We start from the raw sequence: 27,086 nt of genomic DNA on the forward strand, positions 1-27,086 counted from the left end.
GCGTTGGGAGCCGGTACCTTGATCGGAGTCGCCCAGAGGCCGCCCTGCCTGCCACTGCCCCGGCGGGCGGGAAGCGGTGAAACGGCGTTACCATGTCAACGCAGGTAATCAAAGCGGCGGCCTGAGGGGAACCGCCCTCGGCGGGAACCGGGATCCCCGTTCAGCGCGTACCGGGATTCCCGGGGCACTCTCCGGGGTACCTCTCCTCACTGCAGGCTGGGGCGCGGAGCTGCCCCTCAGCCCGGCTCCGCGAGGGAGCTCAGCCGGGGTTCGCGGTCTTGTCAGGGGCGGGCGGGCGGTGGCGGATGGGGCTGCGGCGGGTGCGCGGCCGTTAACCGGGAGGCGGGAGGGAGGGACGGCCCCGGTGCCCGTGTGCTCCCCGCTGGACTCGGGGCTCCCCCTGGGCAGGTCCGCCCGGCGCTCCCCCCGCTCCAACCTGAGAGGTGTGTGGGGGGTTCAGTGCAAAACCACAATGTGTTCTCAAGGAAGCCCGTTAAAATGCCCAGCTGCTCTCTTTAAATGTGACGAAACTTCCCCAAAATAGCTTTTCATTAGCTCACCACTATCTTCCTGCCCCTTCCAAACTCGGGTTCCTGGCCTCGAATGAGTTGTGCCTGCACGTGTTGGGCAGAAGAGAGTGGCTCTCTCTTTTTGGGGAAAATAATCAATTTTAATGAAGAAAATCAACTCAAGACACAATATAATCCCTCATATAGCTCAAAGCTCCCTAAAAGCATATATTTATCTTCTGGAATGTCCTAAAATGTTCTTTTTTTTTAACTGGGTTTTTGTAAAAGCGTGTCCCTTGAAGACAGTTCCTACAAGGACTTTAATGTGCAGAACATGCACATGATGCTCGTACACTTACCCCAGGAAAATGTGTTTGTCACGGCGGGGAAGTTTCTGTTAATATATTCTGGAATTTCCCAGGCAGTCACAGAATAACTTGTTTGCAGAAAGGGAACACTGATGGAATGCTAGTGCTAGACTGGTAATTTTTTTCCTCTGTTGCCTTTTTTTGCTTGTATTTGCTCTTCTAGCAAATTGATTTTCTAGCTTTGGTAAGAAACAATTGGGATCCTAGTCCTCTCTTTCTGTCCTGTGCCAGCTGGGTTGGTCTGAGTTGGGAGCATCTCCAGACCTGACAGATTTTGTGTAAGCTGTAGGTCGCGGGACAGTTGCTGAAGTGAGCTGGAAACCAGAAAGCAGTTCAGCCAGTTCCTGGTGCTGTGCTCTGGAATGGTGTAAATGATCAGGTATACACTGCTCCTCCAAATATGCGTTAGCTCATGAAAACTGGAAGCTGTCACCCTTTGGATAATTGGCTTAGATATGGGGGTTTTGGCACCAGATCATTGCCGGAAATTTTTTCTTATGCTAAAAAGACGATTTTGTTGGCACGCAAACCACTGAGATTTAGCCTTATTTCCTGACTGATGTTTATTTCCATTCTTCCAGATATTTGTCAAATGATATTCTGTATTTTTGGCAATGAAGAAAGGCTCAGTAAGAAAAGCATTATGTAGAAAACCACAGATACCGGCTTCTCGGACACCTAGTCCAATGTCTCCTGGCACTTCAAGTCCGAGGTCACCGTCTCCTCTCAGCCAACAGACATCTCCATCTGCTTGCAAAAGCACAGAGCGGAGGCGCCAACAGCTTGATATTACAGCAGAAAACGTCGAAGCTGCTTTTGAGGATACGTTTCATAAAGGTATCAATAACTGCTGGTATAAAAGTACATAGTAGAAGTCTAACAAGCCAGTACTCTGTGAACTGGATGATTAAAGATGTATGATCTGTTGGAAAGAACCCTGAGAAATTTGCTTTCATCTCTTGGCACTCAAATGTGGAAATGATAGTAATGAAAGCTGAGTAGAATAATGAGACTTTTACTTCTTACACTGCATGCCGGGGGGAAGGCTGGCGAAGAGAGACGCACACTGTGGCTTTTTCAAAAGGTTTATACCCACTTACTCTCACATGTCATTTCCTGTCAGTGCTTGTGCTGTGCTGGTTTTTCTCCTCCCCCATCAGGGGGAATAATTTTCAATATTTTCCCAGTATTCGGTGTGAAGTAAAAGACTTAATATAAAAATCACTAATTCTTTCACTACTGAAGACAGTCTCTCTGTTTCGTTTCAGATGAAAATGGCGTTAGTGCAGGAGTTAGGTACATTACTGAACCCTTTATAAAAGGTCTGTCAAAACAAGAAAATTTGGCATTTATAAGCTCACTGAATCTTTCTTCCCCAAAGGATGCGGACAAGAAATTTAAGGTAAGTTATTGAAAATAACTGGTAATTAAATGAAGTAAAAAAAATTAGTTTTGTTAGTAAAGGTGTATTTTAAAGTGGATGTCAACAGCTATATTCTGTTAGCCTAGTTCTACAAGCAGCTTCTGTTTAAAAAACCAACTAAACAAACCCCAAAAAACCTGTCAGCGGACACTTGTGCAAAATAAAAAAAATGGATCCGTTAGAATGAAGTTCCATTTTTGTAATTTTGTAGCTTTTGGACTCTGCTGTGTTTTGGTGGTGGTGTTTTGGTTGGGTTTTTTTGCCTTGTATTTAAAAAAATCTGCAATGCTAAGGGTTTAATTCTCTGTTCTTCAGTACATAGAAAACTTGGAAAAGTGCTCTAAACTAGAGACACTAAATCTTAGTAACAACCAGATAGAGAAGATTGAGAAGTTGGATAAACTGATGAAGTTGCGTGAACTCAATTTGTCTTGCAACAAAATCAGGTAAGTTAGAAACCCTGATGGTCTGCTAAGCGCAGATACAGTAGAGTTGACATTCTCTTACTGTATAAGTGGGTTCTCTCGTTAAGGTGAATTTCCCATCGTATCAAGACTACGAGGTGAGATCTTCTTAAAAAGCATCAGCTCTTGGGTAACACAAGGAGAATTAGTTCTGGGAGATGCTGTTAGTGAACTGTGGCTGCTGTTGAGCTTGTTTTCTGGGAAACCAAGCCAGAAACGCAAGTTTCCAGATGCCATAATGAAGAGAATACAATAACCCAATTAAACCCATTAAAAATGTAATTAAACTTTTACTGCATATTATTATGGGTAATATAACAAATTTTCCTTTAGGAGAGGAAGCTGAATGGGCTTGATCAGGCAGGCCCTAAACTCACTAAATATTAATAGCTTTTTCACTTTCACTGCTTGGAGAGTGTGGGATCTTTTCTGAGTGGTATAAAAGTGTCAAAGGGTAATGGTTCAGGTAATAGCAAAATTCTTGGTTTCCTTTAATTTTTCTGTTACTGAATTATGATCTTGCCGTGAGACTGACCTTGCAGGAGAGAAGCTGCGGTTTCAGTAGAGAAGTTAACAATAGATGCTGTCATTTCTACACATTGTGTTAGCAAAACTTCCTCTCTCAACAGAAATTGAAGAAGTCAGAGTAGCTTTTAGCTACTGCCCTATGCTTTCAGACTTTAGTTATATACAGTTGGTTCCTATTCAAATTTTTCTGAATGTAATACTTGGAAGTAAGCTGGTGTAATTTAATTTGGATAGTGAATCCATGGCAGTAAACAATGGGTTTTGCTAATACCTTCAATGATAGCTATTTGAGACAGATTTTGCTGTAGTTATCCGTAGTGCCTCAATTACACTGTAGAGTTGCTATGGTTCATTGTAAGGTATGTTTTTCTTCTTATTTTCAGTAAAATTGAAGGTATAGAACATCTGCGGAATCTACAAAAGCTGAACCTTGCAGGGAATGAGATTGAACATATTCCTGTGTGGGTAGGGAAGAAATTGAGATCTCTGCGCATCCTTAACTTGAAACAGAATCAAGTATCATCAGTAAGTGATTGACACTGATAGACTTAACTCTGAATAATTGCTGAGTGTCTTTCCACAAAGTCTTTTGTGAGCCTAATAAAGCTGTTTAGCAGAAATACCCCCATTTTGTGCCTGGTATTCAAAACATAAACCTACATGATGTTCAGGAAAGTGCAAGTTTTTGGAAACCTAGGCTAATTTCCATGTTTTGCAGCTACAAAAGAATATTTGTGAAGTGAAATCACTAGTTTTACCTGCCACATATTGGAAAAAGCTCTTCCTGTTGTCCTTGATAGTTCTCTGTATTTTGGTAGGTGTTTAGAGATTCCATTTTAGCATAAATGTTACTAGATCCTTTGAGGTGGACCAAACATAAAACATTGTATACAATCAGAACTTCAGTAATGGGGGTTTAACTGTGCTTGGAAGGATGTCTGGTCATTGTTGTGTTTATCTTTGATTTAGCTCCATGATATAGCTAAACTAAAGCCTCTACAAGAGCTGACTTCTCTGTTCCTTGTGGATAATCCGGTTGTGAGTCTGCCTCACTACCGCTTGTACACCATCTTCCACCTGCGAGCACTGGAGAACTTGGATGGACGGCCAGTGACGAGCCGCGACAGGCAGGAAGCTCTAGAGAGGTTCAATTTAGGTAATTGTGGTATGTTAGAACTATAGCGAATGACGCCACATTTAAGTTTAGATGGAAAAGATTTCTATTTGAGTGTTTCTGTTACTTTGTTTTTCAGAAGAGATAGAAAAATTAGAAAGAGAGTTGGAAAACACAGTAAAGGAGCTGGAGAACCTTAAACTTAACCAGTCCAAAGTGCTTGAGCAACTTCGCCATCAAGATGAGGTGAACAAAGCATTAAAAGCAAAGACTTTGCAACAGAAGCAAAGCTACGAAGATATACAAAGGGACCTGGACACCAAAAATGAATTGGTAAGATAATCACTTGCAGTAAGTAAATATTTGGAATAGTTTTATTAGAGACAGAGCTGTCAGTGTGAGAGTTCACATGGCTGGAGATTTATGTTTAAAATTAAGAAGCAAAACTTAAGCACTTCAGCTTTTAGGCAGTGATTCCTTGACTAGTTCTTCAATATTCATTCTGTACAAAATATAAGTATATTGAACCAGCCATCAGTATTGCACTTGTAATTTATAGTTCATAGTAACTTATTTGTTTGTCTCTGATAGTTTTGTCTTGTTTGTTTAAAATTTTGTCGGTTGATGACAGCTGAAGTGTCCCCTAGCTGCTAAATTGCTGATGTACTGAATCTCCTGTGTTCAGTCTTTAAAGTGCTGCTGCAATAAGGGAAAAGATGCTTTTACAAACCAAGATGTGCATACAAGTTGCACATCAGTGATACCCCTTGATTATTATTTTGGGTAATGTCCATTAGTTTACGTGTCCTTTATTCACATCATGCTAAAATCTGAAGTTTGACAAGTGTCTTTCATCGGTAGGTATAAAACACAAGAGAATTCCTGTTGACTCCGGAGTGCTCAGTTGTGAATGACCTCATGGAAACTTGCTTGTTAGACTTGTCCTTTAAAATTTTCTCCTTCAGAATCTCTGTAGCTAATATTTCTACAGCTGCTTTATCCTTCAGAATCTCTGTAGCTAATATTTCTATAGCTGTTTCTTCTGTGAACGCAGACATTAACCAGCAGCCTATTTCTGAAATGTACTTTTCAGTATAGTGACATTTAGCAGCGTATATTTTACAGCTTAACCCCCTCTTGCCCCTTGGATGACCGACTTTGCTCGCTTCTCTCTTCCTTCAGCTGGTGTATGGGTTTGTCACAGTTCCCTTTCCGCAGAGCCTTTATTCCTCACTAAAGGTAGCCCCGCTGTGCTCCTGGGTTGCATGGTTATTTTTATTTCTAGGATTTATTTGCATGTTTACTGAAGTAGGAACATTTATACCAAGTGTTCCAGTGAGACTTTGTATCCAAAACCCACAGTGAATATAATTTTCTTGCTGGTTTTTTTTTTTAATTTTCTCTGAAACACATTTAATTTTTGCATGACATGTATCAGTTTCAAAATCTTTCTTTAAGCCTTTCCTTTATTCCAGTCTGTTCTATTTCTTTTCCTCCATTAGTCCTGCTTTCCACTGTCTGTTGGAGTTTTGCTGCATGTTCTCCCTCAGGTACTGAGCGTGAAAAGTTGATTTAAAAAGAAATCACATGATGGACCGTTATTTAAAAAGAAACTCAAAACCTAGCTAGGTCAAGTGTAAGCTAAAATGAAATGCACAGGCTCTATACACTTGAGACATGTTGTTTCTTTTACAGTGTTAATATTTCTAACTGCTCATTAGTAGCAGTAAATTCATTTGCTATTTGGTGCAGATTTTGCTAAAGGATTATACCCAAATTACTTTTTATCCTAAGCTAGTGACAAATTTACTTTCAAATCTTTGTATGTGAACTTAACAGGCCTTTCATGTGATCATTTGTGTTACATTAATTGTGGAGTTCTTGTCTACTCTTAGTCATGTTGTATCCTGTAATAAGTTGCACTTCATGATATTCTTGATCCAAAATACACCATCTTAACTTTTTCTGCTGTGAACTTTGTTTCAAAGCTAATGTCTTTGCAGTGCTCTCTGCTGAATTAAGTGTGTGTGAGAATAATGGCACTTGAATTAATGCTACTTAATTTGTTTCCTGGTTTATTAGTTGAAGCAGAAGACAGTGGAGCTGACTCGAGCTTGCCAGAAGCAGTATGAATTGGAGCAGGAGCTGGCATTTTATAAGATCGATGCAAAATTTGAGCCATTAAATTATTTTCCATCGGAGGTAATAATTTTGAAATAATGGATCTTTTCATTACTGAACAATTTTTTTAGGTTACGCTGGAGTGAAGTTTAAGTGCAACAATGTTAATGGCCTAAGTATACTCTGTATTACTACGAAGTCTAACATTCCTCTAGTTAAGCATCCACTTGCATTACCCATTTGCAACAAACTGATCATACTCCAATTTGGTTTGTTAATTAATTCCATTATAAAATAACAAGAGTGCTCAAGGCCAAACACATGAGGTGTAGACTGTTTTCTTCTAATTTTTGTAATTCCAAATTGGTTTTCTTTTCCATGCTTATTAAATGTATATTATGAGTTGACTGCAAGTGTAGTTTTGAGGGAAATACAAAGACATTTTGCTTCATCCATTTCAGGATGTTGAGCTCGATAATGTACCTGGTGAAAGCCCCTACATTGGTAAGGCCAGGTATAAAAGAAATATGTTTATAGGAGAAGGCTACATAGCTAACAAAGCTCAGCAGATGGAGATTGGGAAAATGCAACGGGATGAAGATGATTTCTGCAGGAAACCCCAGCTGCAACTGCAGCTACAAGCTCTAGATGAACTACTAGAGGATAAAGAAAAGAAGATTCATTCAGGTAAAACCTTACATTTTATCAAATAAAAATTAAAATGTGTATATCAGTGTGGCTTATTCCACTGATTAAGTACTTGATGTGTATTTAAGGTAAGAATAGCAATAGTGCGTTAAAGGCTGTAAGTGCTGTAATTTCTAAACACTGTCCTTGATGCAATTTGGGTCAATACTGTTAGAACTCCTGTTTGCTATTATTTTAAGGTAACAGGATGAAAGGATTAAATGTTATTGAAAAGAGAAGGCTATGGAGTCTTCATATTTGATGCATTAATTTAATTTTATAAGACTCATTAAAAAATCATGAAATACTGTTTGAGAAACTAGAATATATTAGCTTTGATTATAACTTTTAGGAAAATGCATTCTGATTAATGTGTTAACAGAAAATATGTGTATTGATGTTATACAGAATATTATAATGTATTTTGTGGGGTTGTTTTGTTTTTGTCTGCAGCACAAAGGAGATTAGAAGACCTGCAAAGTGCAATAGGAAGTGCAGAGCAACAAGTTTTGAAAGTAACAGGGGAACTGCAACAACTGGAGGATACTCTGGCTCAGAAAAAGGTACATCAAGAGCTTGCTATGTGAATAGCAAGGGACCAGGATCTTCCATATTTTAACTTAAGAAGTTGTAATTGTGGGAGGGGGGGGAAAGAGACATTCTAGATAGTCTTCTTAGGACTGCAGAAGGAATTATACAGGAGACTTTTGAAGTATTGGCTGAAAACACTTGAGGATGATGGTAGAGATGAGGGCTTTTTGTTTTCTTAAGAAAGTAAAGAAGATTCAAAATAATGCATAGACGATTTTTAGGCAACCTGTTATGCAACACTAGCAGTCTTATTTAACTTCTTAAAATGTTCTTGATCAGCTGTTTATTTCCAATCAAACTATTTTACCCAACGTCCTAATTCTGTCTCCAGATTTCACAGGCCAACAAGGAAGCTCTTGAACAGCAGCTGAGTGAAAAGATAGGAATCCTGCATCAGCTACGCAAGGAGGTTTTAGACCTGGAAAAGCAAATGGAGAAACAGCAAAGAGAAATAGGGAAAAAACAGAAAGAGCTTGAAGACTTGCAGAATTCTCTTGCTTCTATAAATCCTAAAGATCCAAGACATGTAAGTAAAACTGAAATCTCAAGTTTTTATGTAGTGCGTATATTCATGTACTGAGAACTACTAGTAAAGGCTGTGTTAACAGATTACTGTGCCTGTTTTGTGAACTATATATTCTTTTGCTATTTATCAATTTCTTTAGCTGCGGTAATTTCAAAAACCTACAACTCCTCACATCCTGAAACTAGAATCAATTTTCAATAAATCATTCTAATCCTGCAAAGATGCATACTGGCTTTTTGGTGGGGACTAATGCCCTTTCTCTGCTGTCACATACAGTCCTGTCATTACTGATAGATTTGAAAAGGTCTCGGAGTTACATCTTGCAGGGCTGGGGCAAAGCCCCAAGAAGAGCTCCAGCTCTGGCTTGATAGTCTTGGTTTTTTGATCTCCAGAGAAGCAAGACCTTTGATTTCTGAGTTGTTAACTGGTGAGAGTCCAACAAGTGTTTATTGACATTTGAAATCCAACTGAAATTGAATCACTCTTTACATAGCGTTTTTAAAAAGCATATGTATTTTTAAATGAAAGCCTTTCAGACCAGCTTGATGCTTTTCTGCTTGGCTGCCGTTTTCAGCTGAGCACCGCAGACACTTTTAAAAAATGCGGTTGTTTTCCCAGCTGTAACCCCGGCAGGGCCGTGGCGGTTCCGGGCGGGCTCCCAACGCCGCGGGCCCGGCCCCCCCATCGCTTCCCCGCTTGGCGCTGCGGGGCGGGAGCGGCGGGAGCGCCGGCCCGGCCCCCTCGGGGCTGCGGGGCCGCTGGAGCCGCCGGGGCCGGGAGCCTGAGATGGGAAACTCCGCTTAAGTGCCGTGTGTGCGGGCCTGTCGTGTCTGTCCCCGCATGAATTCCCCATCACGAGTGGGGCGGGTCGCTCACGATACCGCAGCAAGAGGAGACAAAGGCAGAGCTGTAAGTGTTTGGCTTTTCCACCCGCGCTCTGGGGACGTTCGGCAGCTGCAGCGAAATGACTCAGCAGCAGCACCTCTGCTCGGGCTCCACTTGTTGAAATGTCCCTGTTCAAAGCCGAGCGGTAGTTTGTCGTTAACAGGGGGACGAGTTGAATTCCACTAATGTGAATGTGAAAAATAACTTCCGGGTTAATCCGTTAAAAATCCAGAAAGCTGGTTTGTACCCCTGGCTCTTGCTATGGAAGCAACTTTAGCAGTGATTTTTCAGAGAACTTGTATTTAAAATTTCTACTGCTAGCTCGCTTTTTACATTTTTTTGAGTAGTAAGAAAAAGGTGCTGTCTACCATGGCAGTGTAATGCTGAGGTTTTCTAAGTTCTGTGCTGCTTGAGCTGTTTGCGGGTCATTTCATACAAGTGGGGAACAGATAGCGCTGCATTGTGTTGATAACCTAGTTTTGTGTACGGCTGAAACAAGCGGCTACATTCATACTGAATGAATGAAATCCTGACCAAATATGTGGCTACGTTGTATTTCCCAGGAATATAAATCTTTGCTATAAAGTTGGCCTGACTTGCTGGTTCTTTGGAGTATTTTCCATGGGGCAGTGACCTGACATGTTCTAAAGCATCATCTGCTGTGAAGGCAACACAGGATGACATGTCTAAAGCTGCTGGAGAAAATCATGTTTGTTCTTGACTGAAAGAGGAAATGAGTATAGCGAAAAGTAAAGGCAGGAAGAAAGGTGTAGCCATGGGTAAAAATTTATAAATGCAGGCTTTATTCATCATGCCAGGGCAAGGGGGAGAATACACACATTGTTTGCCTATCTGGCCTTCTTTGTGGAGCAGTAATGAGGAAAAAAACCCAAACAAACCACCACCAAACATCAAAACATAAGCTGCACTTGTGACTTTTACTGCCAGTTGTAAGACACTGCAGAACTGAGCTAAAATATCGACTGGACTGTTAAAATCTGTATTGATGTTGTCCCACTTTACCTTCCCCGCTGTTAATTTACAGGCTCACATGAAAGGTCAAAAAGCAAGTAAAGAACAGCAGTTTGATGTCATGAACAAACATTACAAGCAGCTCGAGAGTCGCCTGGACGAAATACTCTCTAGGATTGCCAAAGAAACTGAGGAAATCAAGGACTTGGAGCAACAGCTCACTGATGGTAAGCTTTTATTTTACCGTCTTGTGTTTAGGATAACGTGACAGCTGAATTGAAGGTTCAGTTTTGTTTGTCTTTGCTTAAATGAAGCACAGAATGTGTAGAAAAAGGTTGAAAAACTATTCTTAACTGATCTAGGAGACTTTTTCTTACAGTGAGGGGGAAGTTTTGGAAACTGACTTATTTAGTTCATTGACTTAATTAAGAAAGGCAGTTTAGTTTGGTTTGTAAACAAGGATGTTTACTTAAATGTCTCACTTTTTGCATTTCCACAGGTCAAATAGCAACAAATGAAGCACTGAAAAGGGATTTAGAAAGTATTATCCTTGGATTACAAGAATACCTGGGAAGTGTTAAGTGTCAGGCAAAACAGGCCAACGATGAATGTAAGGCGTTGCGGAAGGATAAAGAGTCTTTGCTACAAAGATTGGCACATCTAGAGGAGGAGAGAAACAACCTGGAAGTAGTTGCCATGGATGCAGAAAATATGAGAAAAGTAAGGCTTAATCCTGTACTTCTTCCCCAATTCAGATACCTAGGAATAAACTTTAAAAAAAGAGGCAAATGACCCAGTTGTGAATAGCAAAGCACAATGTTTTTATATGGTAACTTCACTGAGATGTGCCCACACACAGTAAGAACAGAATTTGGCTTTTCAAACCAGTTGCAAGAGACGTACAGTAAATCTGTACGTTATGAGAGATGTTTCAGAAACACAGGCTTTACCTTTCAGATGTTACTAAAAATGGATTCGCAGTCGACATCACAGTGAATTGTGTTAGTGAAGATGGGAAGGTAGCCGAGGATGTGCGTGTTGTTATTCGTGTCTGTCCTATCAGCCAGTTACCTGGTAGGTTTTATGTAAATCTTAACAGCAGGGACAAATATGTATCACTTCAAGCTACATTGTTCTCATTTGAGCATAGGTTTTTGTTACAGCAGCATCACTGGCCTGACTTTGTAGTAGTGCTGCCTAGCTGAAAGTTTTAATAGTTGGTGATTAGGGTTAATGTCTCTTCTTTGATCTGTTTGCTCTCACATCGATGCTGAGTTCCAGAGTAACAGAGGAAGACAGGCGATGTACTCTTAAGAAATTCTGGCTCTCCTGTGTGCATATTTCTAAAATAAATATAAAATTCCAGGAAATTACAATGCTACAAGGGGCACTGCAAGAGCAGCAAGAAATAAATGAAACGCTTAGAGACGCACAAGGGAACATCAGTGCCTATGAGGCTGAACTGGAGGCCCAGCTAAGAGACAGAGACATGGAAGCCAAGCAGCAAAAAGAAGAATTGGAAAGACTGAAACAACTTAGCCAGGTAAGAACAGAGCTCTTACAGTGCCAGAGGGATCATAACCCCCAGACAAAGGACAACCAAGCCTTCCTCCAGTGATGACCTGCAAATAATTGCTGGTTTAGGTGTGCTCAGTCTATGTTAGAATTTACAGTACAAGTCATCATGATGATGTTTTAGGAAATGCACCTGTTATGTATATATGGTGATGGGTTGATTTAGGATGGTTGGGGTTTTGTTGAAGTTGTTTTGGAAATGTTGCCATATTGTTATAGTTTTAAGAACTACAGCTGCTGTGTATTTGGGTGACAGGTTGGGGTCGGGCATATTAATTTGAAGGTTTTCTGTGTTTGTAGATGGAACTGTCAGCCCTGCAAGCTGAACTTGAAAAAGAAAGGCAAGCCTTAGAGAATGCTCTGACCAAAGCACAACTAGCAGAAGAGAAGGAACAACAGAATTATAAGCTCCTTTCTCAGTTCAAACAATTGCAGGTGAAGCCTTTGTTGCCTTTAAGAAGTTAACTGGTAAGCGGTACAGAAACACCTCTGCTTAAATACAGTGTCACAGATCAGTGCCTAATCTTTACTGACTAGAAACTAAGTGTTTGTCTTCCTAAAGCTGCTGAAGGGCTCAGTCAACTGGATTTCTCCAGGCAAGAGTGATATACTGGGTTCAACATGTTCAAAATACGGCTGGCAAAGAAATGCCCTTCATTTCTGAACTGGCATTTAAATACTTTTCAACATAAAGGAAACTGAAAGGCAAAGATTGTTTGGGGTTCCTTGTTTTGTTGCTGATACTGGTTCAGACCACACTGATAAAAATGCTTGGACTCTTTATTTTAAAAAACAGAAAAAACCCAAACCCACCATCAACCAAAACCCTAAAACAGATCTAGGAATTAAAAATTCTCACTTTTATAATTTGTGCATTTGTTTGCTTATGGTTGCGTGCGTGTGTTTTTGTTGTTGTCTTTTTTAGGGAGACAATAATCTCCTGAAACAACAGCTTAAAGATCTTCAGAATCAGCTGAACCATGCAGTTGGGAACTTAATTCATCCTGAGGAAGTCTTAGCTCGTATAAATGAACTCAAGCAACAGCTTCACACAGGAACTGGAGAGATTCAGTAAGTAAAATAAAAGTACAGACTGTTAGATTTGTGCAAATCCATGTAAATACATGAGAGCAACCAGGTGCATGTGCTGCATCTCACTGAGTGCAGCCTGAAGCAGTTCAGACCTGAGCTTCAGCACCCTGTGGTTGTTGAGAGCGTCACCTCAGCCCAGTAATTGAGTTACTGAGGGAAAGGACATTCGGTGCTGCACCCAATTTCATTTACACTGGATGTCTGAAACTCGCACTATTGTATTAGGCTTCATTATTTTGGTATCTGGTATCGCAATCACTGTTTTCTGTCTAGGAATCTGGATTGTTTCTCTTTCAGATGTCAGAATTCAGGTGATGTTTTAGGGAAAAGCCTTGCAAATCTGCAGAAGGAATTGAATGACATTGTTGCTGATGCTCAGAGGGAAAAAGAGAAAGCATGGGCTAGACAGAGACAATTGCAGGAAGAAATGGGATCCCAGCAGGAAAAGCTGGAAGAACTACAGGAGAAATACAGACAGGCACGTATCGAAACAACAGAAACGAGGGTAAGACAATGTCAGCCAGTAACCTCCTCGACAGCGCGCTATCCATACTGCTACCAGAATAAATGGAGCCCTTTAAAAATGTAATAGTTCCAGTGGCAAAGCAGTTCTTTTTCCTTTCTTTTCCGGTACAAAGTATGCTGGTAACTGCACTTCCCAAAAAGTTATTTCTATTCTATAAATAATTGAAATAGGGTGGCTTTTTGTTGAAAAACTAGATATTTCTGGCTGCTCATTCTAACTTATTTCACTTCTAGGTTAAAGCTGAAAACAGGCAGAATAAGAACAAGGTCCATCAGTTGGAGAATGAAATTCAGCATTTACGTGAAAAAATAAAGAGCATGGAAGAAATTCAGGGCCTTGCTGAGCAACAGCTCCAAGAGGCAGATGAAGAAAAGGAGAATATTCTTGCTCAACTGGAGGATTTAGAGAAAAGGGTAGGAAGGAGTGAGGACAAGCCTGTGCACTCTCTTTGCTCACAAAAAGATGCAGAAACTTCTGAACGATTTTGCTTTCTAAGACAGATTGAATACATGAAGGAACAAAGAGATTAAATACAACATCTTCATTTTTCTTAACTTTTATTGGTTATCCTTGCTTTAGAGTTTGTTTTTTGTTTTCCTGCTGCTTCTGTGCATAAAATAGAAAATGAGATATGCATGAAGGCCAAAAGTCATACCAAGAGAAAGCCTTTCTTCCATGCTGCTTTTTACTCAAAACTTACCAAACCTTTTGTTTTCCTGGTTTCAGAAAAAGACGGAAGATGCCAGGGCACAAATGCAATTTGTCAGTCTGGATAAAGAACTGAAGGAATTAAAGAGGGCAATCGTCACTTCAGATAAACTGGCAGCCGCAGAGCTCTCCATTGCTAAAAATCAGCTGAAGGCTCTTCATGGGACTGTTCTCCGAATTAATGAGGAGCGAGCTGAGGTAAATCAGTGTTGATCATTAATTGCTTTTATATAAGTAGTGCTTTCTAGTGCCATCAGAATGGGAACAGTCCTGATGTTATAAGGCAAGTTTAGCCTCTTACTAACTGAAAGTCCAACAGTAGATAATGCAATAAGATAGAAAAGCAAAAGAATGGAGCATGGAATTTCTTACACTTCGTGTTTTTAAAACTAGGAGCCATTTTTGGCAACATATAACATATCTGTAGAAATACTGTAAAGTTAAAGGAGAAACGTTATTTTACATAAGCTTTTCTAGTTTCTGGAATCCTGTAACAGACAAGTGCTGATGCTTCTTATTAGTCAGCTTTTCACAAAGCTGCGTGAGACATCTGCAAGCTTGTGAAGTATTCCTGCAAACTAAAGCTCAAACTCAAATTATGATTTCAGGAGATTGAGGAAGCCGAAGAATTCTGTGCGGAGGCAGCTCGAGCAGCTCGGGATCTCACCAGAGCAGAAGCAGAAATAGAATTGTTACAACAACTCCTCAAAGAGAAGGAAGAACAAGTAGGTTCCTGTGCTGTTTGCTCTGTATTGTATGAGCAGGATAGAACACTTAGATATATTGGTTCTGTGAGTTTCTGCAAATGCCATGTTTAGAGGTGTCTGTCCCGCCCGTTTTCCCAAGTCACGATGTTCTTTGCTTTGCTGACATTTGCCAAAGAACAAAATAAACCCCTCACTGACTCCAGTGAGGACTTGGAAGGAAAACTATCACCTGTTCACTTAAATACCCTTACATGAGCCTTGGTCATACAAGGGGTTGTGAAGAACAATTGTGTTGTATCACAGTGGTGCACATGTTTTGCTGAAGGAACATTTTCGTAGGGATGGATGGGCATGTTTGAAAACATTTTATCACAATATAATTTCAACTGAATTGCCTTGCTTTGATTTAAACTCACAGTTTCAGCATGAAATGGAGAAAGCTGGTGAGAAGACTGCTGCATCAAGCTCTCAGAAGTTTGAAATTGATAAATTAAAAGAAGCTATGGAGCAACAGAAAGCAGAAATTGGACGCTTAAGATGGTTGTTGGATAATGTCGGTACAGGTAATTTCTCTTCTCTTTCTGTTTCTTGTGGGTAAGCACGGACACAGAAGACTTCACGTTTCCACATTTGCCGCTGTTTGATCTGAGAAGCCGTTCAGAGCACAGGAAGTTTATTCTAGGAGAATAAACTGTTTAGGATACTTTCCTGCACAGTTCTATACAGGACACATTGAGTCCCCAAGTCGCTGTGCTTCAGTGGCCTCAGGGCCCGCAGTGGCACGAGGACGTCGAGGCTGATGTGCTCCCTGACCTCTGGAAAGTTAGTGAAGTTCCGCCTCAGTTGGAAAATCAGAATAACAGTCTGTTCGTTTTCATCAGTTTGTGTTAACAACTACTTAGAAAACACTAACTGTGTTGTGCATTCCATTTATACTGTTCTACAACATTGTCAGAGACCTGGATATAAGGAATAATAAGCATCAGTTATTTTAATGCTTAATGCAGGATTTATGACTTAATTATTTGCCTTATGCCTTTTAAATGGTGATTGATTTTCAGGTAACAAAGATGAAATTGATAACTTACAAGACGAAATTGCAGCTCTCAAAAATGTGCTATCATACCAGAACGATTACATCACCAGCATGGCGGATCCATTGAAAAGAAGGGGATACTGGTATTACATGCCGTCATCACAGGTCAGAAATAAAAATCCTATTATGTGGAAAGTCATTTGATATGGGAAAGTCCATGATAAATTTGCTGGGTCTAGGAGGAACTAAAGAAGAAATATCGGCTGGTGTATGAGAGTAATAGTGAAACAACACACACAAATGTTCCCTGATAAACCCTGTTCCTGTGTAGGATTCTAGTATACGTAAAATTCTGAGACAGCTGTTTAAAATACCATATTGTGAATTAATTTGGCTAAAGTTTAAAAGGGGACATTGCAGACAAACATTTTTTGCAAAACAGCATTTGCCTGAGATTAAGGGAAATATTGTTTAAATATTTTTAGTATTCTCTTTATAGACGCATCATGGTTGGAAGTAAGAGAAGGCAGAGCTTGTACAACCTGCTCTTGGAAATGCAGTGCTTAGCATGTCTGCAACAAATAATCAGTTGTACACGATTTGTTATTTCTAGGTTAACACGTGTTCTTTTTTCCTTTAGGCTTCAACTCCTGCTTCCCGCAGCACCAAGGATTCTGGGGTTTGTTTGCTGTGTTCCGGCACGTCCCTGCCCCAAAGAGGCTGCGGGCAGGACGGGCCGCGCGGGACGGGGCACCTGCCCCAGCCAGGAGGGTGCTGGGTTTACTCCCCACTCAGAAATAGGATGTACAAACCAAACTCTGGGAAAGGTAAGTCAGCCTCATGGTCTCCGAATGTTTAGGAGCATCCTAAAGAGGGACTTGCTTTAGGGTTCATAGGGAATTTTTTTTATGTGCATGAATGAATTATAAATGTTTCACTGTTGAACTCATTATTCAGCTTAAGCAGCACGTCTGACATTTTTGTACCTTACATAAATTTAAAATGTCCATTTGAAGAATATATTTTACTGGAAAAGTGATTTAAAATAACCTTTTTTTTTGTTTTGTTTTGTTTTTTTTGTGAAGATAGAAGAGCGAAAGAAGATAATGAAGGAAATGAAGAAACTCATGTTCCCCAAGACCCTCCCTTTGTGCCACCCCCCGGTACTGTTATCTACACGGCCCTGCCAGACGGTGCCCCTGCGCCTCAGGGAACGGTGGTTTATGGGCCTCCTCCTGCTGCTTCGGTTGCTCCTGGATCTGTTGTCTCCGGCCCCGCTCCCGCAGGAGCCGCACTGCTGTACGGGCCTCTGCCCCCAACATTCGCCGTCCCGCTGGTCCCTGTGGGCGTCCTGCACTGCAACGTGCCCGAGCATCACCAGTTGGTACGGCCAGAGCTGCCAACAGCAGCTTTCACTGTAGGGAACTGAGTGTGAATGGAGTAGGAGCATCTTTTAACATATGCTTTCTAAAATAAAACCAAACAAAAATGCAAAAAAAAAAAAACCCAAACCCTCATTTTCACAGATTAGATTAGTCCAGGTGCTGGTTGGTTGGTTGTTTTTGAAGGAGTCTCTGCTAGAAAGGTTCTGGATCCGATAGAGCTTGCTGATCAGAACGCTCAGTCTCCAGTGCTGATTGTCTGTTTTTTCTATCTGTAGCTGTTCCCGTGTCTCAGGAGGACTGAAACACGAAATAGGTCTTGTTGTTGTTCTGTTTCCTGTATATAGGAGAGTGAAGTCTCAAGGCTGGAAGACACTGTGTATTATTTAAAGTCTCGGAAATACAAAGATAAACAGTCAGAGGCAGCTGAGCACAAAAGCAAAAAGGAGGTGGAAAAATTGCATCAAACCATTGATGAACTTCTGTATGAAAGAGAAGAGTTGGAACGTGAAGTAGCAGAGCTACAAAGAGCAGCTCAAAAACATAACAAACGCAAGTAAGAATATTGCACCACATGCATTTGAAGTAAGCAAGTGGAAATACCTGAAATTTTTCCCAACAAAAGTCAATTTTGGGCTCATTTACAGTTAAGGTAAATGGACTAGAACTTCAAGAAGCTCCAGGCAGTTTGTATTTTAATTCCATGTCTTTCCTCCTGACCTTTCAGGGACTTCATTGAAGGGTATACTGAGAACCTGATTGCAGAACTGCAGTTAGAAAAGTCTCTTAAACATCACGAAGATGTTGCCGATGAAATCGAATGTATGGAGCAGACTCTGGTGAAGCGGCGAGCGGAGCTGCGGGAGGCAGACAGGCTGCTGGCCGAGGCCGGAGCGGAACTCGAGAGCACCCGCGCGAAGGTGAGGAAAGCAAGGAAAGCCATCCCTCCAAGTGCAGAGGGATTTACGTGTTGCATTAAGGTTGTTGCAAGCAGAGGATTTTTGTTTGTGTCATCGGTTTATTTTCATTTGGATAACTTGAAGCCTCTTAAAATGCTTTTGTTTGAAAATAAGTCATGGGATAACCTGGGCTAAAAGAAAATGTTTCAATCCTTGCTGAAGAGGAGGACAAGAGAGGGGAAAAGGTTCAACTTCATGGTACACAAAGGGAGAGAGCTCAGGTGGAATACTGGAGCTAGGAGTTGATTTTGATAGCTAACCTGCAGCTTAGGGATGTGGAAAGCATGAGATGGGAATGTATTGCCTCAATAATCTTCAGGTTTTGCTCTAGGCTAAAGACACTATTCAAAAGTACAATCATGCCAAACGGCATTTGTGCCGTGCTGAAGCGGAGGCAGAGGAGCTGGAGCGAAGGGCTCGGGAAACGGCCGTTAAACTGGTGGAAGCAGAGCAGCAGTTAAGGTACACGCACTGGTCTTGGGCTGAGGAGCAGAACAAGATTCTTTCAAATATCAAGATAATGCTTCTGAAGAGGGAGAGCTGTTAAAATGTTCATATGAAAAGCCATAAATGCTTCTTTAGGTTATTGCAGGCAGATACAAGGGATTTAGAACAGCGTAAGAGGGAACAAGAAGGTATTTTGAAGGAAATGAACCAAATGGTGGCTGCGAGAGACTCCGAGTTCCAGTCATTAAACCAGAAGATAGAAATGCTAACTGAAAGGTAAGTATTTGTAATTTACCATAAACTCTAATAGATAAAGATGTTCTTTTCCAATAAGTTACTGCCTAAGGGATTCTTGTTTCTTCTGAATCATGTTTTTATTCTCCATGTCAGTCTTCAGAAGCTTCAAGGAGATGTTAAAGTTGCAGAAGGTAATGAAGAACATCACCTCCAGGTCCTCAGAGAAGCTGAAAACCTTCTTCAAGGCAAGAAAACTGAACTGGAAGGATTAAAAGATCAGGTAAGGCTTATCTTATCAACTCTGGACTATCAGTGTTGTTGGTTTTGATATAACTGAAAGCTGGGAAGAGTCTTAGGTTCTGAACTGTCTTGTCTGAAGTTAATTCTACAAGACTGCACTGTCCAGATCAGAACTGAGTCTTCAGTATTGGCTTTATTATCCAGGTTTAGCCCATGATGTTTATCTATCTGATGGGATCCTTATGCATCTTGCAGTTCAGGTAGATCTCTCTGGCAGGGAACAGTGTCCTGCATGTGTGTAGCTGCAAAAATAACCTTCAGGTGCTTGTTGTGTTAAACTTGCACATTGTAGATCAGCGCTCAGCAACAAGAACTCTTGTTTCTGGAGGAACAGTTAAAGCAAAGAAGAGAGGAGCTCCATGTCCTTCATGACTCTATTGCTCAAAAGAGAGGTGACCTCAGAGAAGCTCTTCAAGATGGAGAGACTGAAGTAAATGAAAAACTACGCCAAATGAGGGTAACTTCCAAATGAGCTTTCAATTCATTGTATCTCGGAAGAACAGCAAAAGAATGAAGTATCAAAAACATCCCATAAAGTTTTCACAAAATCGGTTTTTGCTTTCTGTGACCTCCCCAAACCCACTGAATTAAATTGGCCAGAACATTGACAGACTCTTAAAATTTTTAAAGTATTTAGAATGTATATTTAAAGAAAAGCTTTATTTAAAATGGCAAATAATGGCATTGTACCGCTGATGCATTTCCACAGGAAATAAAACTACTTGTGGAAGAGCTTCTTGTTGAGAGGAAAAAACTGGATGTGCAGATGACCGAGAAGAGAGCCCAGCTCACGCTCATAAAGGAGGATATTGGAAAAGAGGAGGAGAATCTTCAGAGAATCCTTGGGCAGATTACTAAGCACAAGACAGGTATGGCCCTGGCTCCCTAGGCAGTGTTTGTTGTGGATTGGAAAGAAATATACACTGAGCAATTAATTGTACATCACTGTGGCGTTCTGGTCCTCCCTCCTTTTCAAATACTGTGAATGACTGCGGGGAAGAGTTCTCTGCGATTCTCGTGGTTCGCCCCTGTAATAACATTGGATTTCTTTCATCTCACTAGAACTGAAACATGTTCTGGAAATGCTGGAGCTTGAAAATAATGAACTTCAAGGTTTGAAACTACAACATGACCAAAAGGTCAACGAACTCCAAAAGACTCAGGCTGCAATTCTGGAAGTAAGTGCTTCTAGTAAGCTACTAAGTAAGTAAATGCGTGTTCTGTGTTTCCAGGAGATCTGACACAGAAGCAGATCTACCTGCTGCTTGCTTTTAGAAGCATTTACCTCCCCTCTCTGCACTCTTTTTGTGGAGGATGTGGACAAGAAGGGACTTGTCGATGTCCTTGGTACCACATGTAAAGTGGTCACCTTCCTATATCACCCGAGCATCTTGCAGCCCTTAACGTGGCCATTTATGAATGGGGGTAAAATAATGATTAAACTATGATGGATTGAAGAATTGCACCCATGTCTTCCAGTCCTTGTGCTCGTATTTGTCATAAACACACTCAAATTTATCTGGTGCACAAAGCAGTTCTTGCTGTTGTAACGCGGTAGTTACCGAGGGCACTCCAGTTAGCATGTGAATGAAAGGGGTTTAAACAGCTGCAGCTAAAGATGTTAACAACTTGTTCTGCTTCTTGACCATATAGATGTGTTGTTCACAATCCCTTCTTCTGCAGGAGAAGTTAAAATTGGAGAACATTCAGAGGTTATTTCAGTGCCAGCAAGGAGAAGTAGACTGGCAGGAACAGCTGCTGGAGAAGGACCGTCAGGAGAACCAACATCTGGTGTCTCGAATGCGTGCTCTGCAAAGTAACATTGACTCTTTGAATAAAGAAAAGGAAAAGCTCGAAGGAGATTGTCAGAGTTTGGAAAAGAAGTTGTCACAATCCAGAAGGTGGGGCAGAATATGTTTTCTGCAAAGATCAGAAGTGATGGGAGCGCCTTGAGTGTCTGTTTATCACACTTAAAAATGTAGCTATAACTTTGAGGTGGCCAGTTATACAGAATATGCTGTTTCTTATATCCCATGGAGGTTTTATTTTAAGCATATTTAAGCAGACTCAGGGAAAATATTCAGCACTGGAGATGGTGAATGCAACAGCATTTGTTGTTTCTCAGCAATGCAATGAGAAATGTTATGGAAAGCAAAGTGTTAGGTGTTAAGGCCGGTTGTCCTGCTCCCACGCTGCTGTGGCATCTCCTGGAGCTGAGAGAACTTGTGACTTGCAGCTGGTTCTGAGAGTCCTCACCAAGCGCTTCCAGCAATCTGAGAACATGTATTTGCATTTTACAGAGACTTAAATGCTACTGCGGACAGCAGCAGAACTGCATTGGCCAGCGTGGAACGAATGGAGCTGGATGTTAAAAACCTGCAGCAGGAGGTGGAACTACTGAACAAGCAGAAAAAATCACTGAGTGGGGACATGGCTGTGGCACAGAGGGACCTGCAGGGTAAAGATCCAGTTTGCTTTTAAGCTATAATGCATTTTAAGAGCAACTGTGTTAAAAGAGACCCTCTAACTGTACTGTATGATATCAAATACATAACATGCTCAAATATCTACAGGCAGAAAGTATTTAACATGTCCAAAAGAAATTTTAGAAGCTGTTTTTTGGTTGTTCACTAATTTCTGAGAAGAGACGGTTTATTTGTATTGCTATTTCAAATTGCTGATTGCCAAATATTTTTTCTAGAAAAAAAGGAAGAACTAGAAGCTCTGAAAGGAGAATTACACCATTCCAGGCAACAGCTTCAGCTGGTCCAACAGGTGGGTTCTGGTGAGCTCTGCACTGATTTCCGCACAGCGACAGACGGGAGTCATCGGGCCTGTTTGTCATCGGGCCCTGAATGAGCCCCTGTTGAACAACGGCTCGTTTGGGGCCTTGTTCTGCTGAGCTGGAGTCCCATGGGCGGCACTGGGTACCTAACAAATGAGACTCTCATTTGGGGTTTCACTTTAAGTTGTTTGGTTCGTTTTGTGTCTATTTATTAATTTTTTTGCTTGATTTTGAATTTATCTTTTTTTCTAGAAAACCAGATACGGAGGCAAAATCACCTTGGTTTATTGTTTTTAAGAAAGAAGAGATAGTTTTTGGTTTTGTTTGTTTAAAACACAAATGGCAGCAAAGCAGCATCTTGTAGCGTTGTGCCTGGTGGTTCCTGTTGTGTGAATTCCCCCAGCGGCTGGTTTTGGTGGAAGGTGTTCAGTGTGACCAGGGCTGATCCACCGTGGTTTTGCAAGTACAAACGTCTCAGAGCGCTGTTAATCTCACCAGCTGGTTATGTCGCTTTTGGTTTATATTGTAGGACTTGAAAAATACTACGAGGCATCAAGACGAGTTGCTTAGAGAGCAGGCGGCTCTGAAAGAAGATATCCTGGAGTGCCTAAGGAAACGGAAGGATTGCCAAGAGAGACAGAAACAGAGGGAGAACCAACTGCAGCAGCTGCAGAAGGAGCTGGAGGAGAAGGCGGCAGAAGTGGCCACGCAGGAGGCGGTAACGAACCCCTTCCACCCACCCGCGGAAACAACGTGGGCCAGAAAGCTTTGGGTGCTAGTTTATAAATACCATAGCAGTGCTTTAAGAAACATGACACCTCATTTTTGAGGAATAGCAGTAAATAAAAAGCTTCGATATTCAATTCTAGTTAGTAAAAAATAGCGTGTGAGCCCAAAGGACGGGCTGTCCCTTCCTGGCAGGGGAATTTACACCAACCAGGAGTGAAACTGCTGTAAGATCAGCACGAGGCGCAGTGCTGGAGCTTGTAGTAAAATGAACTTGGGTTGGCTGAGCATCTCAACAAAGCGTTAACCAAAAGAAAAACGGAGGGAGCTGCACTGAAAATAAAAGAGGCAAGAAAAATTGTTAAGGTTTTTGGCAGCAGGGAGCATCAGACTCTGGTTCTTTGCAGTTCATGCTGCTTTGTCTTCTGAAATGTCTTGTGGAGATGGTATCTGCTCTTGTCTAGTTGGTGGTAGTTAAAGCTTCAAGTGGTGCATTTTTTGGCAGATTCTTCATCGCCTCAAGCAAAATTCAGAGCGTGAAGGAAAAAAACTGGAAGAGTGCACCGCGAAAGCAGAAGATCAGAAAATGCTGTTGGAAAAGGAACTGGCGGATCAACAGAAGAAGCTGGAGCAGGTGATGGCCAAAGGGAGGCAGGGGGAGGAGAAGCTCAGGAGGCTGGAACAGGAGGAGTCCCGACGCGCGGCGCTTGAGGAAACCATCAGAAAAAGCAGTAAGATTCATTGCACTAAGAAATTGCTGCCGTCTGTGTGTTCTAAATCTAATGAAGCCAACAAATATTTCTGTTCATCTCGCTCGGTTTCTAAAGCAGCACAGGGGTTGACTCTCAAACCCTACATTGACTTGCTGAAGTCAACTGGTGTCCGTCCCCTCTCGCCTCGTGCCAGTGCCCTTACAAACCATCACTCAGCAGATTAATGTTTGAAATATACCTAATGTGTATGAAATATGCCGAGATCCTCAAGTTTCTGCTAATCAGGTTTGTTTTTTAAAAATGTTAATTACAGAACAGCAGCTCTCAGAAAAAGAATTGCAATTACAACAGAAAACCAGAGAAATCGAGTCTCTGCAAAAAGAACTGGGAGAGTCCAGGTCTGAGCTCAACCGTGTCCACGACCAGATGGCGACCGAGAGGAAAAGAGCAGAAAAACAGATCTTGAGGCTGAAAGAAGCAATGAAAATGCAAAAGATGCAGCTCGAAAGAGAACTTCATGTAAGTTCTGGCTGAGCGGAGAGTGGTTGCGGATTTGGGTTAAAGAGCGAAGTGCCAGGACAGCCAGTTTTATTGTAGGGGGAACAAAATAATGCATTAACTTCATGGCCAGACCAAGCTCGTGGCAACCAGACTCTGGTATTTCCAGCGTGTGCTGCAGAACAGCTCTAGTTACTCCTATTTAACGCTGTTTCTGCCTTTTAACTTGAAGAATTGGTGTTATGTGGGTTCTCAGTTGGTTTTGCTGCAGTGGGCGCTCACAGTAAAAAGCAAATCTTGCATTTTCTTAGGAGCAAAAGCATGAAAACGCCTGTTTGCAGAGCGATGGAGCAACGGTGGAACAGGTAGCATACGACAACCGCGAACGAGCCCGGCGCCTCAGCCGGGGCCTGGGGCAGATGCAGCGGGACTGCGCGGGTCTGCAGGGCCCGGTACGACCGCGGGCGAGCTCGGGGCGCTGCAGGGGAAGCTTCGTCCTCCACACAAGCTGATATTGTTTTGGTTCTGAATCTCCTCCAGTGCGCGGTATCACAGTTAGAAATAGACCTGCTTAAAATTGCCGTGTGATTTGACTTTCCCAAATCTGGGAGATGTTAAGCTTTAGTAACAATCGGCAGATGAAGCAGCTCAGTAATCCTGGTTTAAAAATGAACGAAGCGGCGCCATGCAGAGTTGTCCGTGCGGGGCTGCCCGGCTCCAAGCAGGGCTGGGTTGTTGGGGCAGAGCGGAACAACCGTGGGGAGCACAGCAGGCGCTGCTTAGGCCAGCTCAGATGGATCAACCTCTTAAACAAGCAGGTTTAAGTTGCCAAGGGGTGTCCTGGTAACTGTAAGTGCCTCTGTTACCATCCTGGGGCTTCACAGGCAACGTTACTGTCAGAATTAGGGCTGCATCTGCCCAGCGGTTTTGTGATTCCTGATTGCGATAGTCAAAGTGTCAACACTTCAGAAATAACCCTTGTTCAGTTCCACAGGGGAATCCCTCTGATTGACGCATTTGTAACGTGACAGCAAAATAGTGAGACTGTTCTCTGATGTAGGTTAAAACTGAAGACCTGGAAAAGAGACAAAGGGAAACGGAGAGCACAGCAACGTTACTTAAACTGGAGGTTGAAGATGAAATTAGGAAAGGCTTTGGATCTTCAAGCCCATCTTCTCTGGAACCACTGGAAGATCTGGAAGCCTGTTGTGAAGCAGAGGGCGGTCTGCAGGGCGAACCTGGTGACCCGGAGGGGACGGGTCTGTTCGCTGCTGCTGACAAAAGGTTCCTCCCAGTGGAAGAAAAGCTGAATTTTTCTAAAGCCTTCTCAATGGTAAAACGCTTTCAAACAGCAGCTGCTCCTCGCGCTACAGCCGAGCACGTCAGCTTTGGTCCCTTAACTCTAATGCTCCGTTCTTGAATGTGCTTTTGTTTCCAGAAGGATGAGCAGTGGCGTGGAGAGGCTCTCCGAGAAAAACTGCAGCATCAGGAAGATCGGCTCAAGGTGACGCATCTCCCCCTGTCACACTAGTGTGTCCCTCGGGTCCCTTTGAAAAGGAGCGTGACCCACCCGGGTCAAGGTCACATCCCTGAGGGCCTGACTGTGAAGTTATCAGGCTTTATAAATAGTCTTGAAACCTGCACGGGTCTGACTGGGCTCCCGCTGCGCGCAGGCGCAGCTCCGGCAGGTCATGTCCAAGCAGGTGGACGTGCTGCTGCGAGGGAAGCGGCAGACGCAGGGCAGCCTGCACAGCCTGCAGCGCCGGCTGGACGCGCTCGACGAGCTGGTCAGCAGCGCCTCTTCAGGTTCACCCATTCTGCCCCAAAGCTCAAGTCTGGTCTCTCTTCAGGATGCCTTGAATTCAACAGAACCACGGGTACTGCTCTGCCGGGTACAGGAATTCTGGGTTGGGGTGGTTGTTAATGATGTTGAGTTGTGTCAGTCTGAGCCACGTGCTCGCCACGCCGCGGGGGTTTGCTGCAGGTCGGAGTCACCGTGCTGGCCGGCTGGTTACTCTGGCGGCAGCAAACTGCTCTGAAAAGGGGGTTTTGCCAAAAGCTGTTACTTTTACCGTGGGTTTCTTGTATTATTTTTCCTAGGCCACTCTGACGAGACTCACGCGCTTCCCCAGCCGCCCTGCAGCTTGTTCCGTGGTGTCTCTGACGCCGCATTCCTGCTCACGAGGAGTTTCTCAGTGAAGTCCAGAGGTGAGACCTGACCTCAGCCTTAGGCCTGCAGGTGGTGGAATGTGGGGGCGGTTGCCCAGGGGCTGTTGTCCCTTCCCAGGGGGCTCCTGGGGTCGGGGTCCTGCTGGCTCATCCTGGTTTGGCTCTTTGGGTATTTTCAAACTCGTTGGTGCGAGCTGCCTCTAAACTCTCCTGTGATGGGGAGAAGTTGCCACCATGTTGATAAACGTTAAGCCCCCACCATCTTTCATCTTTCAGTATTGTCTGGTTTTAATAAATGTACATACAGCCTTGCATCTCAATTCCAGTTCCAGCTGGTTACAGTACTGGCCTGGTGCCTGATTCTTCTTTTGCCATGATTTAAGTTAAAAATACTTCACTTCAGGAGCCGCCATATGTTGGAAGAAAAGCTTCGAGCACAGCTACAGCTGCTCCTGGGCCGGTGCCAGCGCAGAGATGCCAGCTGGAAACACCACCCGCACCGTACAGCAGCCGAACCGCTTCCCGTGGGGCTGAACCACTTCCCGTGGGGCTGAGCAGCTTCCTTGAGGCACCGCATGCATGGCCCCTGGGCCATCAGTTCCCACCTTCCCAGCCTCTACCTCAGGATTTACAGAAGCCTTTTCTGAAAGGGCCTTTGCCACCCCGGTACTGTGAAACTTGTGTGGGACTGAACAACTGAGCTTTATGTATATAAGTTTTTTTTAAAAAAACCTATTTTAAATGTGGATTGCAATGTGTCCAGAACAACTCCTGTGGCAGTGGAGGTGTTTGTCCATTTCCACTCTAAAGAAAACTTGGACCAAGGGCAGAGTTGTCCATTTACCTGTTGGCAAATGCATGGATGTTTTAAATCTAATTATTTTTGAGTATTTCCTTAAAATAAACCTCCCTGACCGATGCTTGCTGTGGTACATGGGGGTTGGTTTGTTTGGGGTGGGTTGTTTTTATTTGGTGTTTGTTTCTGCAGTTCCAAGCAAACTGCTCTAATTAGTAGTGGAAAACACACTTTGTGGTGTT

General features: G+C 42.6%; 1 protein-coding gene across 4 annotated transcripts; it reads left to right on the forward strand.

Moving 5' to 3' along the window:
- Nucleotides 1–26,949, forward strand: CNTRL (centriolin). Of its 4 annotated transcripts, none has more exons than XM_080355970.1 (44): nt 1–104; nt 1,459–1,714; nt 2,146–2,279; nt 2,616–2,746; nt 3,676–3,817; nt 4,262–4,448; nt 4,546–4,739; nt 6,489–6,608; nt 6,989–7,214; nt 7,668–7,777; nt 8,137–8,331; nt 10,262–10,415; nt 10,688–10,908; nt 11,555–11,731; nt 12,064–12,198; nt 12,689–12,834; nt 13,153–13,360; nt 13,615–13,794; nt 14,108–14,287; nt 14,698–14,814; nt 15,215–15,359; nt 15,858–15,997; nt 16,473–16,659; nt 16,918–17,216; nt 17,562–17,770; nt 17,942–18,134; nt 18,505–18,635; nt 18,756–18,896; nt 19,011–19,137; nt 19,450–19,614; nt 19,867–20,026; nt 20,220–20,335; nt 20,841–21,058; nt 21,458–21,615; nt 21,859–21,932; nt 22,472–22,660; nt 23,174–23,399; nt 23,695–23,900; nt 24,191–24,331; nt 24,940–25,212; nt 25,318–25,383; nt 25,553–25,756; nt 25,980–26,087; nt 26,452–26,949. In XM_080355970.1, the coding sequence occupies exons 2-43, from the start codon at nt 1,492–1,494 to the stop codon at nt 26,076–26,078; spliced, it is 7,047 nt and encodes a 2,348-aa protein (XP_080212096.1). In that variant the 5' UTR covers nt 1–104; nt 1,459–1,491; the 3' UTR covers nt 26,079–26,087; nt 26,452–26,949. The 4 variants fall into 4 exon arrangements, with proteins under 4 accessions (XP_080212096.1, XP_080212097.1, XP_080212098.1 ...); XM_080355971.1 differs by having other exon boundaries at nt 19,492–19,614; XM_080355972.1 differs by lacking the exons at nt 24,940–25,212; nt 25,318–25,383; nt 25,553–25,756; nt 25,980–26,087; nt 26,452–26,949 and adding an exon at nt 24,866–24,923.
- The last annotated feature ends 137 nt before the right edge of the window (nt 26,950–27,086 follow it).

Source organism: Nesoenas mayeri, assembly GCF_963082525.1.
Source record: "Nesoenas mayeri genome assembly, chromosome: 18".
In the NCBI taxonomy this organism is placed as follows: Eukaryota; Metazoa; Chordata; class Aves; order Columbiformes; family Columbidae; genus Nesoenas; species Nesoenas mayeri.

Excerpts from the sequence above, each read along its gene's own strand:
- CNTRL (XM_080355970.1), top strand. The coding sequence starts at position 1,492 with ATGAAGAAAGGCTCAGTAAGAAAAGCATTATGTAGAAAACCACAGATA. Across the intron at positions 13,795-14,107 it reads TGGAGGATTTAGAGAAAAGG|AAAAAGACGGAAGATGCCAG; the intron begins GTAGGAAGGAGT and ends TCCTGGTTTCAG. Across the intron at positions 19,138-19,449 it reads TGGAAGGATTAAAAGATCAG|ATCAGCGCTCAGCAACAAGA; the intron begins GTAAGGCTTATC and ends TGCACATTGTAG.